We start from the raw sequence: 18766 nt of genomic DNA on the forward strand, positions 1-18766 counted from the left end.
CGGCCCCAGCACAGAGCTTTGCTTGTTTTCTGCTTTCATGAAGTGGTCCCTTAAGAGTTGTGGTTGGGGCAGAAGCAGGTGTCCCGTGGGATTTGCCTGTTTTCTCTTCTTAAGGGAAGGCCTGCCCTCTGTGCCCCATGCTCAGAGCAAGCAGCACTCACCACTCTAGCTGCCAGGACCTACCTCAGGCAGCTTCACTCGGCCTTCCTGGAAGGAACAAGTCTTGGGGTCATGGGTACAGACGTGCCGGTATTTACACCAGTGGCAGCGGTATGGGCTCTCAACACAGGACAGGCACCTGGGCACAGAGGAGGAAGAGGCACAAATCACAGAACCTGGGTGAACCCAAAGCAGAGGGCCTATGACTCCTGGGTCTAGTAAAATATCTTTTAATGCTAAGAGAAATCACCTTCAAACCCTCATGAAGGGCAAATCTGATACAAATCTGACCCTTTTTGCACCAATTTCTCAGGATGCCCAGAATTTGTGGCCTCCCCCCACCCCCAACTCAGGTGGTTGAAAACCTTAATCTTTAAGGGCCTAATCAACCACTCTCCATCTCCACAGGACGCTGACCTCTTCTGTTGAATTGGGGAGCAATGAGGTCTGAAGTAGGGGGTTTCATTCAGAGGGCCCATATAAGTTAGTGAAAAGAAAGAAACTGACTTTTAATTCAAATTGACTCTAGGGTCTCACTGTCAGGGACTCACATGGTCCCACCTGGGCAGAGGAAGGTCCTGAGGCTTCTCTCTCAGTGCAGTGGGTCCCTGTACAGTTGGCGACCCCGCTTCACACTTCACCCCCAAGACACAAAGACAACTTTAGAAGAGCTCCTTCCTGTCTAAAAACCCAGCATGGTTCCCATCTTCAAGAGGGCAAAACCCAAATGCCTTGCCATGCAGTCTAAGCCCCTCAGGATGTCCAGGTCCACTGTCTCCACATGTATTTGGCATTTCTGCCACGAACAGGCTATGCTCTCCCCACGCTGTCCTCCTACCTGGAGTACCGCTTTCCCTTCGTTCACCTGGCCATCTCCTCTTCCTTCTCTGACCAACAGAGAGTTGGTCACACTGGGCCCTTTTCCCATTAATCACTTTGTTTATGTCTCTGGGGCAGTACTGGCCTTGTTGTACCATATTTTACTTATTCACTGTCCAGTTCATTCACTAGTCCACAAGGCCACGACTCTGGGAAGCAGAGACTGAGTCTTTGAGTCTTATTAATTGTTGATCCTTCCTGTCTAATGAGTGACACATTGCCCTGCACAAAGTAGATGCTTAAAATTACTTTGTGGACTGCATGGGAACTTCACACATGATTTCATCTGTCTACACTCTGCTTTCCTAGAGGGGCAAAAGGGGAGCGAGGGATCAGGCCACCAAATGGTAAAGCCACGGGCAGCTCCATGACAAGAAGCGGGAAGAGAATTCTGGCATTGAGGCAACTTGTTTTTGGCTGGGAGGCCTGACTACCTCTTATTGGGAGCCCCATAGAGAGCCAAGCTCTGGATTCACAGCTGCCATAACCAGATAGGTAGACTAACATTCCACTGGCCTAAAGTCCCAAAATGTCTTGGGTTATGTTAACTAGCTTGTCCCACAGGGAGAGGAAAACAGGATAGCGTTTTAAAACAAGCAGGGCTTTGTGGTTTTCAAACTGTGCTCTATGGAACCCTGGGGGCTCCATGGAGCTTCTTTGGAGACGAGGAGATGTATGGGATTCCAAGACAGAGGGGTTCCAGAAGCCCTCAACCCTCAACCAGAGTAGCTCCTACTTTCATCTGTCTTGAATATTGGGCTTCCACATCTAATTCTGGCTGGAGAAAGGTTTCTATGATAAAAAAAAAAAAAAAAAGAAGGCTTGTACCTTCTCAGTCTGGTCCAACTCCATCATTTTACAGAGGAAATAATAATAAAATAACAGCAAAAACACGAGCAGCGCCTGGACAGTGGCTCTAACTGCTGTGCTTATAATGGCTCTTCTAGTCTTCACAGGTGTCTTGTGGGCCAAGCTGGGTTGATGTGCAGGGACAGCAACCAGGGGTGTCCCAGCCAACCACAGCTCTGCCTGGAAGTGCCCTTGCCATGTCAGAGGTGGAATATGTGGGTGACAGTCCTGGAAGGAGGACTATTATTTCCCCACTGACAGAGGACACTGGGACACAGAATGGTTAAGTTTCCAGCTGGTCTGACCCGAGAGCCGGAGACTCTGTCCTCTGTGCCTTCCCTTGGGAAATGGACGATTCAGTCAAACAGGGCCAGGGCCAGAGCTAGAGCCGGAGTAAGACTTCCCAGGCCAGAGCCCGCCAGCATGGACCTTTCTGCCCTGCTCTGACTCTCCACAGCCTGAGTCCTGACCCAGCAGCCCTCAGGGCACTGGGGAGAGCTGAGCATTCAAGGTTTTGCTGGACCACCTGCCCTGGCCTGGACATACGTGGGGCTTCTCTCCCTCCTGACACCCCTCCTCTCACCCAGGGTGCTAGCTGCTCTGTTGTTCAGGTGAGGGACACCCTCCTCCTCAACAGATGGTGGGAACTGAATCAGGCGAGGCAGATTGATGCCAGAGATGTATAGGTCAGGGATTTGGAGATCCCCACCCTACAAGTTCTTACTCTTCTCATTCCAGCTCTGATTTTCCTATTAACCCTGTGGGTGCCATGGAAGGGGTCTGTTTCATCCTCCTCCTTATAGGGCTTCTTGCAAACAGTGCCAGCATCTTCTATCGCTGGATGATCACGGACCCCAGGAACAGGGAGTTGAGTGAGGCTGGGAGGCACTTACGAATTGTGGACGCTGCAGTTGTAGAAGACAAAGCTGGTGCTGGCAAAGGTCATGCCCGTCTCCTTCGACTTGAGCTGCAGCTGGACGACATGGTGGTCCCCTGGGGGGCAGAGCCAACCACGAGGTCAGGGAAAAGGCCAGGATCCCATGTGAGGGTCCTACTGAGAGTGATGTGCACTGGGAAAGGGGAGCCGCTCCCCTAACAGGACTCTGATTCAGGGGGGCCCAGTCCCAGGACAGCCCTGAGAACATCTGCAGAGGGTGCTTCTGGTCTATTCTTCCTTCCACACTGTGTTCCTGGCACCCACCCCTCATCTGCTCACCAGCTCTCATGTGCACATACCCTGACAGGCTTGCATGCATGGTGTCCACACCAGACTCACAGAATTATAAACATACACATTGATTAGCTACCAGGACAAACATGTAGACGCTTTGTAACATTGCCACAAGCCACGCAAGACATTTTGCATGTATGTGCATGTATGTGCACACACGACTTCCTTCCCCATCTCGGTAAGGAGACACCCTGGTCTTACACCCCCTCCTCTGGTGGGCTCAGGGCTCCATTCAGGCGGGTGTCCCTGGAACCCTCAGCTGGCGCCAGGGAGGAGCTGGAAGCCCATGTTTAATTCACAGCCCTGACCCCAGGCCCCCACTTCCAGCCTTGTTCTGTGCCTTCCCCGAGAGCCTCATTAATCAATCAGCTCGGAACAAATGTGACAAGCCCAAATGGGAGGGCCAACATGGAATCAATCTGCCCAGGCTGGGCCTGTCCCTCACTGGCGTTGGGCCTCTGTCCACCCCTGTTCCTCCCAGTGCAGCTAGCCATGAACGTGCAGCTCTGGGAAGGCAGGGCAGGGTGAGGATGGGAGGCAGTGGTTTGAGATCAGTGACCCAGCAGTTCAGGCAGGGGACAGAGCCATAAGAGCCCTGACATAGGCACCCCCCGGCCATGCTCCTGACCAGCTGCCCCTCCCGCATTGCCCCTCCACACCACCCTCTCCTGCTCCAGGACAATCTCTAAACTCAGCTGGCACATTCTGATGCTGTGGCCTTGCCTCTCTCCGTGCTCTCTGCAGCTGCTCCTACCTAGGATGAGGCCGACTCGAGGATGCTCACCTGGTTTCAACAGTCATTTCTGAGAGCAGCAAAAAGACACTTCATCCTCCTGTTCTGTATCATACCCACCAAAGCACCCCCTTCCTCTGACTCTCCCCTGCCAGTTGGGCTTCCTCCGCGGCCCCCCCCGCCCCACGCCTGTCTTGAGTTCTCATCAGGCTAGGAGGAAAGACATGCCACCCAGCTTTGCCTCTGGGGAACACTCACCATTCTCTGTGATTATTCGGGGCACCTCCTTGGCTGCTGGGGAGTAGCACTGGATCTGATTGCCTACCACCAGCCCATCCATCTCTGACAGGTCCTCAAAGGTGCAGTTGACTCCAGCTGACAGCTCCGGGACATTGTATGTCTCTAGGACCAGCTGCGAACAGCCCCGGCAAGGGGAGAGAGAGGAAGAGAGTGAAGTGGGGCACGGAAGGGTATGTAATAAAAGGAGAAAGAGGGATAGCAAGAGAGATCAGAGAGAAAGAAGAGAGAGAAAACTGGAGGTGATATTAACATAAAGAAAGCCGCGATTGATCACAAGACCAGAGGTGGTGGGAGGTAAAGAGACAGACACAGAGGAGACTTCGTTACATATGAATGGATTTGGCCCAGCAAATGGGAGGGCTTAGGGGATTTGTTTGTAGAAAGAAAGGCGGGCAGGACTGAGGTACTGCTGGCCAAGCTCCTCTTCCATCATCCCCTGTTTTGGAAAAACGGCAAACCAACCGCCAAGTGCCCAGTGCGTGAACATGGGCGATATCCTGCCCCTTTCTTCCTCTGCACATGAATCCTTCCCATCTTGCAGACAAAGATATAGTTCTCATCGTCCTCCCTCTCTTGGTCACCCATTCAATCATTTTTGCTGTCACACTTTCCCCTATCTTTCCATCCATTATGCAGAGGGCCTTGCCCCAGTATTCCTGTGCGTGTCCCCCTCTTCCATCTCCAGGGACACATTCTTTAAAGCTGCTCTCGAGCAGCTTTGCTGGTCAGGCTTGGCCCAGTTCTTAAGGACATTGGGGGGCTTTGGTGGGGAGAGGGTTCTCCCAGGACCCTGGACCCGGATCCCACTGCCCTTACCAGGACATTGTACTGGGACACAGAGATGTTGCTGGGATGGACAGTCAGCCGGACACACTGCTTCATCTCAGAGGCAAACCTGCGGGGCTCTCTGGACCTCTCACAGCGCTCCTTCCGGGTGCACCTGGGAGGGACGAACAATGAGTGACTTAGGAGAAGGCCACTCGCTCCAGTGAGGGGCTGGCACGGAGGTCAGGCACTGCCAGTGGCTCCCAGGACATGTTCAAACTCGATGTGTCCAGAACTGCCCTCTGCCTCCTTCCTCCAGCCTGTTCCTCCCCCACCGTGCCTGAATGTGAAAAAGATGGTTATTCTAATCACTTGTTGCCAAATGCAGAAACTTGGGGGTCATCCTAAAGACCCCTCACCTACTCCTCATTAACATAAAGAGCTGCAAAGTCCTGCTATTCTACCTCCCCAACCATCCTCAGCCCTGTAACTCTCCTCCCCTCTTAGGCAAACTGAGACTTACTCTCACCCGATATACAAAATACTCTTTCCGATTTCCTTGCCTTGTGCTGGCCACTTCTCTCTGGACCACCTTCTTCCCACACTTCCCCTGTCCAGCTTCTACCTACCCTCCAGATGTGGTTCAACCATTGTGCATCTGCAATCTCTCCCTGCTACCACCTGAGGCAGAGTTCAGAGCATTTGGGGGTTTCCTATAGTCTAGAAAGTCTTTGATTATATTATAATTATTGGGTTAAGTGCAGCCTCTCCTACCAGGTGTGAGCTCAAAAGAAGAAATGATGCCTACTTATTCTGGAACCCCCTGTATACCTCATGTCCAGCAGCCAGAGGACAAATGTAGGTGGGTGGGAGGGAGGGAAGGAAGGATCAAAAGAGCCGAGTGTAGCAGTTCAAAGCATGCTTTGGAGCCAGACCGCCTTGGATGGGAATTCCAGCTCCCTGGCCCAGGGTTACCGTTAGAGAAGGTTTGCTATTATTGCTTAGCGTCCTGTGTTGTTCAAAGTACACTGCGTCACGGGTAGACTACATCCAGGGTGATCTGGGATCTTACAGTCTTCACTGATGGAGCTTGTGAAACATGCACATGAGAATCATGTACCTTCACCCAAATGTGCACACCCCACATGGGGGAAGGTGCTTAAACTCTCCGCCAGGGCCAGGGCATCCTTGCCTTACAGTGGGAGTTCACCGCATGGAGGTATCTGAGCTTTGGGGAACAGGCTTTTAATGCAGATCCGATAAGCCATGTGAATGTGGACCTTTGCTGAGTGGCCATGATCTGGAAGCTGTGGACTCCTGATTCTGCTGCGGGGTAAGGGAAAGCAGGGTCCTTAGAGGGACAAGCTGAGGTAAGCTGGGGCAGCAGGGAGATGGTGCCTGAGTCATCAGGAAGAATGCCACAGGGAAGGAAGACAGCTTTGGCTTCTGTGGGAGGGACGGCTCAACAGTGGCGAGTCTGGGGGGAGAACTTAGCAAATGAAGAAGTCACTGAAGGCATGGACTAAAGGAAGAAGGGGAGACGCAGGGACAAAAATGATGAGTGCAGAGTAAATTGGACATGTAACGTGAAAGTGAAAAACAATTCTAAGTAATACAATCATGGCTACTAGTCACTGAGCGTTTCTTGGGCTCCCTGGTAAGAGGCTTGCGGTTTATGTCAAAGAGTCTCCCAACAATGCCGCAAGGCAGGTACCATTTAAAAACCCATTTTAGGGGCGCCTGGGTGGCGCAGTCGGTTAAGCGTCCGACTTCAGCTCAGGTCACGATCTCGCAGTCCGTGAGTTCGAGCCCCGCATCAGGCTCTGGGCTGATGGCTCAGAGCCTAGAGCCTGTTTCTGATTCTGTGTCTCCCTCTCTCTCTGCCCCTCCCCCGTTCATGCTCTGTCTCTCTCTGTCCCAAAAATAAATAAACGTTGAAAAAAAAAATAAAAAAAAAAATAAAAAAATAAAAACCCATTTTATAGACCAGGAAACTGCAGGAAGGGTAGGTAACTTGCCCAAGGTCACCAGCTCAACAGAGAGAGCCACTATTTGAACACAGATGAACCCTGGAGCCTCTGCCGTGCTGTACCTCCCTGAAGCTTCGAGACTGAGGAGGGAAGGACAGACCCCCTCTTGCTGCAGACTAAACCCATTTCCCTGCCATCTTGATGTTCGATTCATGTTGCTTAAGGCAATTTCAAAATTTCCCTTCAAGCTTTGTCTCTATAAGCTAATCACTTTTTTTTTCTTCTTGCCTGCCACTGGGAAGCACTTTGAATATTATTGCAACTTGTGAATTCTCCAGGATCCTTCTAGGAAACCCAAGAGTGAAGGGTCAGACATGAATGTGGTCACCTCCCTGGCACTCCCTGCCTGCTCTAGCCGACCATGGCAACAAGGGCGTCTGCCTAAAAGTCTTGGAAGTTAATTTACCAGGCTAGCTCCTCTGTGAGGACTTCATTACCTCCAGCCATTAAGCTAATGTTATGGACTTTTCCAGGGTGTCTGCACTGACATCGCTATTAATAGTGTTATTACTCCCATTAACAGCAGACCCAGAGAGCTGGTACAGGCTTAAATTATTCACTGACTCCCCAACTTTGAAGTTCGTATTTCCAACAGCAATCAGTAGGTCTGAAAAATGTCTTTGATCAAATTATGAAGGGAGAAAAATGAACCTACACCCAGGCCAAACCTTACCTGGAGTTACTAAATACAGACTCAGATGGAGAAGAGAGGACTTTACTTCTCTTGCAGGTGTACAAAGGTACTTGGTTGGGGGGGGGTCTCAAGATGAGGTACACCTGCACGGTTTGCTGCTTCCAAAGTCGGTGTGGCTGCATCCTGCCATGGCTCCCCAAATTTGAGAGCCCCAAAACCACACACTCGTTATCCCCCTGACCCCCAATTTAGGTCTTTCCAGGGAAGCCACCTGTAGCTTATAATTTCAAACATCCCATCTAACTGTGTAATCTTGGGGAAATAACTTAACCTCTTCATGCCTCAATGTTCTCTTCTACAAAATGGGGACAAAACAGTATCTAACAAATAGGGTTACTATGGAGAATTCAATGAAGTTATGCATGTAAAACATTTAGAACAGGGCATAGCTCGTACGCAATAAGCCATCAGTACACGTCCACTAGCACTGTGACCCCATCAATGCTCCGCCTTCCTCATGCAAGCTCTCTAAACCACAGCTGACACAGAAGCACAGATTTTCCAGACTGGCCCATGGGGCAAACCAGAGACAAAAAGACAGAGATGGCTCCAGCAGTTTTCCTCCTAATGAGGGATGGGGAGCCCCAGAGACTAGGAGGGAGGAAAGAGGGAAAGAGTGGTCTGGCTCGCTTGGAGTTCTGCTTTCTCAGTAGCTGTCAAAGGGTATTGAGTACTCAGCTCTGTTAGTGGAAAGTCAAGTTTAAGGTCAGTGTCAGGGATGTTTTGACATTTCTACTACCCCTCAGGGCCCATGAGGGCCGAGGCTGCAAATGCCCCAAAACACAGACAGCTGACCTTAGATGTGAGAGGGTAATGGAGGGGGAAGGATGGATTCCTTCGGAGTCCTTATGGGGAATGTCAGGGTAATGGCCTCCTACTCTTCCAGGACTGTGATTTCTCATTAGCCCAGGCAAGAGTTGGGAAGTGTGCAAAGGATTAAGTCATGACTTTTGGGGGGTCACGGGGTGGTGGCTTGTTTCTTTCAAAAGGGCTCCAGGTACTTCCTATGGCATTTCCTTCAACTCCACTGTGGGAGGACCCTGGAGCTGGAGGAAGGACCTGCTTCATCCGTTTGCCAGGCAGGACTCAAAAAGCGCATGCTAGGTGACTTGGAGTCTTCAGACAGTCATCCATGGGGCTGCCATCACCACGCCCTTTCACAACACAGATCTGCATGTGGCCAGCAGGAAGCGGGCCCCCGAGAAGACAGCTCAGGCCCCCAGAATTGGAGTCTGGCTCTACTAACTTCGTCTTACGCCCCTTCTGCATTCCACTTTCTCTGCAGTTGGGCCCTCCAGCCCCAGTTCAGAGGTGCTGAAAGGCCATGGGGACAGAGGTCTGGCCCTTGGAGGGGTTATTATTCAAGCCAGTGGTTCCAATGAGATTATCCTCTCTAATGAAGCAGCCACCTCCGCCCTCCCCTAAGCCTGAACTTTCGCTGCTGGAGAATTCCCAGCCAAGTGGAAAATTGGAAAAGAGAAGAACAGAGAAAGGAAGGGGGTGAGGGAGAGGGAAGAGGTGGTGATTAAGTTCTTTAGAAATTAATTCCTAAGGACAGCGATAGAAATATTAACGTCCAGTGCCACCAACTGGGTGAGCAAATTTCAATTTGGAACTGGGGCTGGTGGGGTCTGGGTGAGGTGGGGTCTGGGTGAGTCTCCAGTTTGGGGGGTAGGTGCTGGTCTGTCCCCTGGCCCTCCAGCAGGGGCCCACCCGCTTTGCCTCGCAGAATGTCTCCTGACTTCTCTCCACAGCTGACCCCCTCCCCCATCCTTAAACATCTCGCATTGGTCATGGCTTGGGCTTAAGTGCACCCTTGAGGGGAGCTGGGTTTAGAACATGAGGAGGTTGAAAAAACTGAGATGGGGTTAGGGTTTCCCAAATGAGCTTTCCAGAAAAGTTAAGAGGAATGCTTACTAGCAGGGGCTCTTAGGTCACTGTATCCACATCTGGGAACCCTGATGAGGGAAGAAACTGGGTTTGCCAATACCGTTGGCCTTGCCCTCTTTAGGAAAGCCCACAGAAGTGGGAAGACACATCTGTGCAGCCTAAAGGAAGGTGAGTTACAGAATGAAGGGACCCTTTCCAGGCAGATGAGTGTGCAAGAGGTTTCTTACACAAAGGGTGTGGATCAGGTGATCCCTGCAGTGTCACAATTCTAGGATCTGGTGATTAACACCATGGTCTTGACCTAAGGATTTAGGCTGTTCTTAGAAATGTCCCCTTTGCCATCAGCTGCTGAACTGGCAACTGTACTCACCACCCTTTGCCTTCTCTAAGGCTCCAAAGCCAACCTAAGCAGCAGATGTGGGGTACCACGCCTCCTGGGTCTCACTTGCCAAAACAGGAGGAAGGCACAGGACTTAATGGCACCAGCAGGTTCAGAGTCCAGAGGAGGCCCAAGAGCCATTGTGGGCTTATGTGGCCCACATGGTCCTGGCCCACCACCATAGGCTGCACAGAGGGGCTGAGCTCTGCCCTGGGTCCCAGTTGGGAGTCTTATCTCGCCTTCCTTTCAGCCCGTCTTCAAACAAATGATATATTGAACACACAAAAAAGGGGATGTCCCTTTTCTAAGAAGAGAATTTACGTTCTGAGAAGAGAATTATATTTAGCAGGTGCCCAACTGGAGGGGGAAGCAGGGATGGTCTCTCTCTTCATCGGTACTGTTGGGACCTACTTATTTCTATTGAGGGTGAGGGGAGGTTAGGAAAGTTGAGGTGGAGAGAAGAGTAGGATTGGAGGGAGGGAGAGGGACAGAGGGCAGGAGAAGGAGAGAGAGAGAGAAAAAGAAGGAGGAGGAGGAGGAGGAGGAGAAGGAGGAGAAAGAGGAGAAGGAGGAGGAGGAGGAGGAGGAGGAGGAGGAGAAGGAGGAGAAAGAGGAGAAGGAGGAGGAGGAGGAGGAGGAGGAGGAGAAGGAGGAGGAGGAGGAGGAGAAAGAGGAGAAGGAGAAGGAGGAGGAGGAGGAGGAGGAGGAGGAGGAGGAGGAGGAAAAAGCAAAGGCAAGGTGTAGCAGCCTGGTCCACTGTCCCCTCAATCCAGTCAGTAACAAGGGGGCTGCTGTATGTTACTTGAGACGCACTGACCAGTTACTCTGGTTGATTTGATCAGCTTGCACACCACACATTACCCAACAGCCTGGAGCTTTCTTTAATGTCACCAAGTCAGGTGCTGGGCAGCACTCTGCTCTGTGTGAGCTGGGCCACTCTCCACACCATGAGGCCAGGGTGACATGGCTGGACACACGTGGCTAGAATGTGTGAATGCTGGTATATGGCTGTGCACATCTGCACTTCAACCTCAGAGGCAGCCCAGCCCCTCAGGCTGTCCCCAGAAAGTCAAGTCATTAGACTGGGAGGGGCACCCCGAGATCATATGGACCACAGGACTTTCCTAATTCCTATGAGCTGATGGCAGTGCTGACTGAACATCCTTTGGTCATGAAAGCATGTGTTATACACATGTATGTGGGTGGGGGTGGGGAGGCAGTAGTTGGGAGAGGAAAAAGCAAGATTCCTTAACTCATACTATGTATCTGCTGGGACACCAATGGAAAAACTCGATTGTACCAATATCTAGTCTGGGATTCTTCCCTCTGGACCAGAGGCTGAAAACTTTTTGGCAAAGAGGGAAGACCAGAGTATAGACTGCAAAGGTTGCTGGGCAGAAGTGATTCTAACAATTCCTCACGAGTGGGTGGGCATCCTGCAAACGGCTCTCAGAGACACCGGTGCCTTAGCAGGTTGGTATTAGGTAGTCCTTCGATACAGCTTAAGGAGAAAATGAAACCAGGCTATGGGATATACCAAAAGGCAGCAAGGAAGGACTTACCTGTTTAGAATCCATTTATGCTCCATTAAGGGGACACTTGGCCATGGCTATGGGACAAACTGTGCATTTTCTCAGGGACCAGTGAAGACCGAGGTCCCTAATCACTGCCTACATGGTGTAGCTGGTTGGAGTTGCTCAAGGCAGGGAAACTTTCCAGTGGTGGGTTTGTTCTGGCTGCTCAGCCAGAGCTTTCTGGTCTTGGAGAGGACAGGAAGGGCCGGGGACCAGGGAGGAGGCCGTGGGGTCTGACCCACTGCCTCTGCTTCCGCAGTCAGTGCAATCAGGGTGACCTCCAGGCACAGTGAGGGCACGTCACTCTAACCCCTCCCTTCTGCTCTGGGTGCCAGTACTTTTCCTCTCCTTCCCTTTCCCTTTCTCTATCTAGGCAGAAATGATACAGAGAAGAAAAGGAGTGGATACTGAGCAGTAATCTGGGCCAAGCATCGAAGGGTGGGCATTCTTCCAACAGAAGAAATCTGCAAAGAGGTGGGGACACCAGGGGGCAAGAGAGACGTGGGCAAAGCTGGTCTTGTCTTTCCCCTGTTGATGTCTTGGGTTGCATGAGCCTCCCAGGAGTGACGCTGATGAACCTTCTTCTGAAAGGTAACGTCTGGGCCAATCGATGTGGCTGGGTCTGCCATGGGATCCCGTTACCCGCTGAGACTGAGATCGGCTTCTCAGCCTGGGCCTGGTCGGGGGAAGATGGGAGGGAGGCCTGGGGACATGCCAAGCCTGGTTGGAGGGAATGTTCTAGGCCCAAGACAGGTGAGGCTGGGCTGGAGGCTTTCCTTTACCTTCCCCCAAGTCGGAATAGGTAGGGTCAGGCCCAAGGTAAATGCCCTGGGAATACAAGCTCAAGATTCACAGACAAACAAAAACCCAGCTTGTTGAAACTGTCGTTGCCATTGGAAACCAGCAAGCTTGCAGGCTGGGTCAGGGACCGTATGAGAGGACAAAGGGGCGATGCTCTGTGCTACTGGGTTGGCAGGCCCGTGCTTTGAGACAATCAAGAGTGAGTAACAGGAGGGAGGCTTCAATTACACAAGCGTTTCTTAAGCCTGTTCAGTCTGCACCCCACCTGTGCCCTTGCTGGTAGAAAGGACCCTTTCAGCCACTTGAGCCACCTGTTATAGGGGCCCTGCCCTTAGACTATTCACTCTCTCTCTTATGCTCTCTCCTTCTGTTCCTTGTTTCTTCTCCATTTCTCTCTCTCTCTCTCTCTCTCTCTCTCTCTCTCTGTCACACACACACACACACACACACACACACGCACACACACACACAGCTTCTGCTGCTCGCTTGCTACCAAGTTCCCACCCTCCTACTTCTTACAACCATAAAAAGTTGGCAAAAGTGACAGAAAAATGGCATGTCTTGATACTCAAAGGAACCCTCTTCCTGATGCTCTTTTGCCCTGGTTTCCTTAGGGTCAGTCTTGCTGGGCCATGGAGCACTTAGCACAGGGGCTTGCCCATGATGCGGCCCTACCAAATGCACTGATTCCAGTGCAGTCTGCAGCCCCCATCCCTTCCCTGGCCCAAGGGCCCCAGTTCCCATGAAGCTTCAGGGCAGAGCCAGTCTAACGTAGTCCCCCTGGATCTCCTGAGCTTAGCACAGTGCCTGGCACCAAGGGAGCAGGGCCAGTGTGAAAGGTGTATGGACAAGGGCTACGGGGGCATGGCACCCCATGCATGATAAAACCCCCTGCATTTGTCACCACGCTCCCTGCCTGGCAAACAGAGGGGCCCCAGGGGAAGCATCTGCGGGCTCCCTCTGGTCCTCTGCCACTTTCTGCTCTGATCTGCCTGCTCCAGCTTTCTCTGGCCGCATCCTCATGCATCTCTCCCAACCATGAATGTCTGGCTGGCATCTATTTAAAATGAAAGGAAGGAAATAAAATAAAAAATAAAAATAAAATAGAAATAAAATAAATACAATTAAAATTAAATTAAATACATAAAAATAAAATGAAATGGAGAGTGTATCAGAAGAAATAGTGTCTGGCTTCAACCTGAACTTAAGCAACTCAGAAGAAAAGTCCACTGGAAAGAATGGGAAGGAGCATGAGAGAACTTTCTGGATGAAGGACATTTTGTGTATCTTGATGGGAGTGTGGATTACCTGGGCCTTCCCATTTGTCAAACCTGTTCAAACTGTATGCTTACGATCTGCTTATCTCACTCTCTCTATATTTAACATTATATTCTGATTTATAGCATCTTAGAAGATCCAGGAACCTTCTCTTCTTCATCCAGCCATGTGGACCAGAGCTTCTCCTTGGTCATTAACCCTGGGAGGGAGTGTCATGGTGGGCAGGCTGGAAGGCAGTCTTGACCTGGGGGTGCTCATAAGCTGTATCCTCCCAGAGGAGTTGAGATTTACCATGCACTGGCATAGACCCCAGCATCAGGAGGCTCAAGATTTCAGAGAACATCACCTTGACCTACAACGTCCTTTATTACCTAATTTCATCCACTTGCCACGACCACGAGAAGGTATTGTTTCCTCTTCATAAACAAGGATGCCAAATTACGACTGAGCCTCATTAGTTGTGGATTCCATTTTTGTAAATTCACCTACTTGCTGACATTTCTTTAAAATCCCCACACTGATACTTATGGCACCTTTGTGGTCATTCCTGGACATGAGCAGAGTGGAGAAAAACTGGAGTGGTCACATGCACACATTTCCATCAGAGGCTGGACAAGGTAGTGATACTCTGCCTTCTTGTTTCAGCTCATACTATAAACACATGTCCTTTTCATGGTCTATTTAGTGCCACATTTTGTTTCGCATTTTTGTGCATTTTCTTGGTGACTTCACCCTTTAAAATGGCCCCCAAGTGTTGTGCTGAAGTGCTGTCTAGGGCTCTTAAGCATGAGAAGACCATGATATGCCTTATGGGGAAAACACGTGTGCTAGATAAGCTGCGTTCAGGCAAGACATGTGGTGCTGTTGGCCGTGAATTCCGTGTTAATGAAACAATTTCTATTAAATAAGGTGGCTTTACACAGAGACGCACTGGGGCACCTGGGTGGCTCAGTCGGCTAAGCATCCAACTTTGGCTTAGGTCATGATCTCGTGGTTCACGAGTTCAAGCCCCATGATTCTGTGTTGGATTCTGTGTCTCCCTCTCTCTCTGCTCCTCCCCCACTCATACTCTATCTCTGTCTCTGTCTCTCTCTCTCTCTCAAAAATAAATAAATAAACATTGTTTATACAGAGTACAGACGGGGGAGGAGCAGAGAGAGAGGGAAACAGAATCCCAAGCACGTTCCGTGCCATCAGCACAGAGCCCCATGCGGGGCTCGAACCCATGAACCGTGAGATCGTGACCTGAGCTGAAACCAAGAGTCAGATGCTTAACCCACTGAGCCACCCAGGCGCTCCCCACCCCCCCACCGCCCCCACCGCAAATGTTTTTAAAACAGAACGCAGTTATGTACTGACTGGTTGACAGACATGCTGTGACCAGAGGCTCATAGGAACCCAGACCCGGGAACCACCCCAGGAGCTGTGGATCGGTATTCTCTGATTTGGTGTTTGTGGTGACTTACAGAACAGAACCACCATGAGTAATGGGAGCTGCCTATACTTTCCAACCCCCCATAGCACTTTTACAAAGAGTGAGAAGTAGACTTCAGTGATTTCCATCCCCGTCGTCCTTCTAGGTCCCTCCTGGCTCTCCCACGCCTGTTCTCACCGTGGCATTTTGGGCAAAAGGAAGAGCTGCCAGCAGCTCCAGCAGCAGCAGCAGCAGCCGCCGCCGCTCAGTGCTGAGCAGCACAGAGAAAGCCCTTCCCCTGCTTTCTGAGAACGTGTGCCTAGTAAGGGCTGTTCCCACACGACACATACGAATAAGATATGTAAACTTCAAAGGAAGATGGGATGCCAGGTTAACAGAGGTGAGGGGGATCCAGCAGGAGCATCTAGCACTCAGAGGAAGGCGGTTTGAGGCTGGGATGCCCATGGGAAGGGAAGGATGCAATTTAAGTGGAGCCATCTGGACAATCAATGGGGGCTGACCGAAATCATAAGCGGCAGGGCGCCCACACCCAGGGGCTCTCAGTCCTTTCCCAGCTGCGTCACGATTCCTGCCCCAACCCCCGCCTTACATTGCATAGCATTCCACAGTGCATGGCATGCTTTCGCCAACGGGATCTCATCTCATTCTCCGCTGACCTGGTGAGGTGGGTGAGACCGGCACTGCCATCTCTAATTCACAGATGAGCTGGGCTGCCCCAGATTGCTGCACAGCTGGGCGATGTGGAATTTGGCCTTGGTGGCAGATTCCCAAAGTTCATGCCCATGGCTGTTTTCTTTAGGCCACATTCACTGAGCATAGAGCTGCTGGCTTCCCAGTGCAGACTGATGGGCTCCTTCATGAACTGTCCAGATTTCTCCTTGGCCTCAGTTCACCCCTGTTTTCTGCCACTTGACAGGAGGCAGGTACTATGTTTCTGAAGGAGAAACTGAGGCCATACAGGAAGTAATTTCTGGTCCCTCCTCTTCTTCTTCCTGTTTGGCTCAGCTCTGGGGATGGGATACAGGGGTACTCACAGTCTCTCTGCTTCCTTCTCAGAGCCTCCGGGTCCCTCTTCCTCATAGGGCTTAGCGCTATGTGGGGTGGGTCAGTCTCTCTAGGTAGGATCAAAGCTGACATGGAGACCTGTCTTTGGCTCCCCCAGGCATAGGGTGTCCAAGAGGGGCTGGCTTTCCTGATTTGTCCTTGAAGGAAGCCAGGTGTGAGCACCCCACGCCAGGAGCAGCTGAGCCACCCTTGGCTGAGAAGAAAGCCAGCTGGCCTAGGCCCCAAAGGAACCAATGGGTCTGGAACACGGTCTCTTTCTGAGAGGATGCATTGTGGGGGAAAAAGGAAATGACTTCCCTTCTGCCTTGCAAAGTACCATTTGGGCAACTTCTCTGTGCTGATCAGAGCTGATCTGAATTCTGAATGCAATCTCCCCTGTTCTGTTATGCCGGCGCCTCTTGGACTCTGCTACTCTCTGTTACCATACACACATTTGAGTACGTTCCCACCCCCAGTTTCCAGTCATCTCTCAGTTATGTGGGTCAGTGGGTCTCCGTTTTTCCCACCGTAATACACATGCGGGATTTCAGACCTTCCCTCAAAGAGCACAAGGACTCATTATGCATGAGCCTGTTCCCCAGGGATGGGAGGGTGACCACTCCCTTGGAGAGGATGTACACCTAAGAGGACATTTCTCACTTTCAGAAGCATTCCTCAATTCTGAGCCAGCATTCCTGCAAACAAGATCCTGCCCACCCCCCACCTTCTCACAGTTGAAAATGACCAGAAATTGTCGTTGGTCACACATAGTTCAGAGTCTTCGCAGGAAGACTAAAGCCTTTCTCCTTAATGTATAACACTTGTGTCCAACACGCAACATGTCTGTTTCAAGTGTTGACTAGAAGTCTGGGGTTCCAGCAACAGTAGTTTAACTGGGATCAAATTCCCTCCGAGTGGGGCCCAACTATTTTTGGCTTCTCCGGTCAGCAATGCTAAGGGTCTTTGGATCTCCAAAGAAGTGCCTTTAGTTCCCTCCATGTGTCTGGCTTGGTTGTCTATACCCTGTATCCCAGTCCTCAGATCACTTATCAGACCACCATTTACCTCCATTGTATATACTATTGCCTTCTCCTGGCTTCTAGAGAATACCGTGGAACCAGCACTAAGGGGAACATAGGGAGAGCACCCAGCGCTTGGACGGGGCTTCACTGGCCTAGTGACCCCAGGCCCAGGGTCCCCTGACAGCCAGATGAGTGCATGGACAGCAGAGGGAGGGTCTTTGGGTGCTACACACTCAAAATATACCCCTCAAATACCAGAAGTTTTTTTGGGGGGTGGATATTGAAGAGTGTTATGTGGATGTTGAATCACTAAATGGAGAGTGTGTACCTCGCACATGATTTTGTGGCTTACGTGAGCCTTGAGAAAAAAGTCCAATCAGTGCCTTTTTCCTGGTGTTCAGTCCTGGAACATCAGTCCACAGCCATAGTCAGAAATATCCAGGAACCTCCCTCCAGCCCTCTAGAATGTTACTGCCCTTGTGATTCCATATCCTAACTCATCATCATTCCCAAGCTGATATTTGCATATATTTCTTATGGGAATTTGGCAATTTAAAGTGAAGTCAGAACAAAAGAAGGGGATAGGATTTGCAAAGGATACAAAAAAGGCAGAGTAAGAAAAGGCAGGGAGAGAAGAGAGATCAAAGGGAAGGAGATTGGTGACAGGGAAGGCGAGGAGGAAGAGAATTATGGGAGGGCAAGGGTGGGGGGTGGGGTGGGGAAGTAGGAGGCAGGAGGAAGCTGCCCAGTGGTACTCAGGTACTCACGTGTTGTGGAGCACACACCAGCCGCAGTGGGGATCACCAGAGCCAAGGCACTCACTGCAGCTCCGATACTGACCACAGGACTCCACAGGGACTCTAGTGAGCTAGGACAGGAGGACAAGAAAAGGGTGATTAGGATTTTGCAGAACACCCAGCGTTCACCAGGAAGAGACACTATTCTATGAGATATATCACCTAAATCATTGCAGGAATGTGAAGAGGTCCAGAGCTCCAGAACCAGAAGGGATCTTAAAAAAAAAAAAAAAGAAAGTTTATTTATTTTGAGAGAGAGAGAGAAAGAGGACACACAAGTGGAAGAGGTGGGGGAGAGAGAGAGAGAGAGAGAGAGAGAGAGAGAGAGAATCCCAAGCAGGGTCCTCACTGTCAGTGTAGAGCCTGATGTGGGGCTTGAACTCACAAACTGCCAGATCATGACGTGAGCTAAAGTCAGATGCTTAACTTACTGAGCCACCCAGGCACCCCCAAATAGTATTTGAGCAGGTGGCCACATAAGCATCCAGGGGAGACAGCCACCTGTGATTCTCTTGGGAGTCTTTGAAAACAACCTCCTTAGAGTTCACATAAATTGTTATGAAAGATATTTATATAGACGTATTTAAACTTTCCCACTGTCAAAAAAAAAAAAACAAAAACTTTCCCACTGTCAAAACCCCAAAATATCTCTACAAACATCCAATCCATGACCTACTGACTTATAATATTAATATTATTATTAATATAATAAACCCAAATGTTTATTCTTTCTTCATTCTTGTTTTCCTTCCTTCCTTCCTCTTTCTTTCTTTCTTTCTTTCTTTTCTTTCTTTCTTTCTTTCTTTCTTTCTTTCCCTCTCTCTCTTTTTCTTTCTCTCTTTCTTTCTTTTTATTTTTCTCTTTCTTTCTCTCTTTTTCTTTTTCCCTTTCCTTCCTTCCTTCCTT

The 18766-nt window shown here is 50.5% G+C and overlaps 1 protein-coding gene across 4 annotated transcripts in view; it reads right to left on the minus strand.

The window, feature by feature from the left end:
- The window catches only part of PLXNA4 (plexin A4), a 596306-nt gene that overhangs the window by 92370 nt on the left and 485170 nt on the right, over nucleotides 1–18766 (minus strand). For all 4 annotated transcript variants that reach the window (XM_047848901.1, XM_047848900.1, XM_047848902.1 and 1 more), the window contains 5 exons: nucleotides 17831–17931; nucleotides 4968–5091; nucleotides 4110–4263; nucleotides 2781–2880; nucleotides 184–298 (listed from right to left, as the gene is read on the minus strand). In XM_047848901.1, the coding sequence (XP_047704857.1) occupies nucleotides 184–298; nucleotides 2781–2880; nucleotides 4110–4263; nucleotides 4968–5091; nucleotides 17831–17931 (594 nt within the window). The remainder of the gene's footprint in view (nucleotides 1–183; nucleotides 299–2780; nucleotides 2881–4109; nucleotides 4264–4967; nucleotides 5092–17830; nucleotides 17932–18766) is intronic.

The sequence above is a fragment of the Prionailurus viverrinus genome, chromosome A2, assembly GCF_022837055.1.
Source record: "Prionailurus viverrinus isolate Anna chromosome A2, UM_Priviv_1.0, whole genome shotgun sequence".
Lineage (NCBI taxonomy): Eukaryota > Metazoa > Chordata > Mammalia > Carnivora > Felidae > Prionailurus > Prionailurus viverrinus.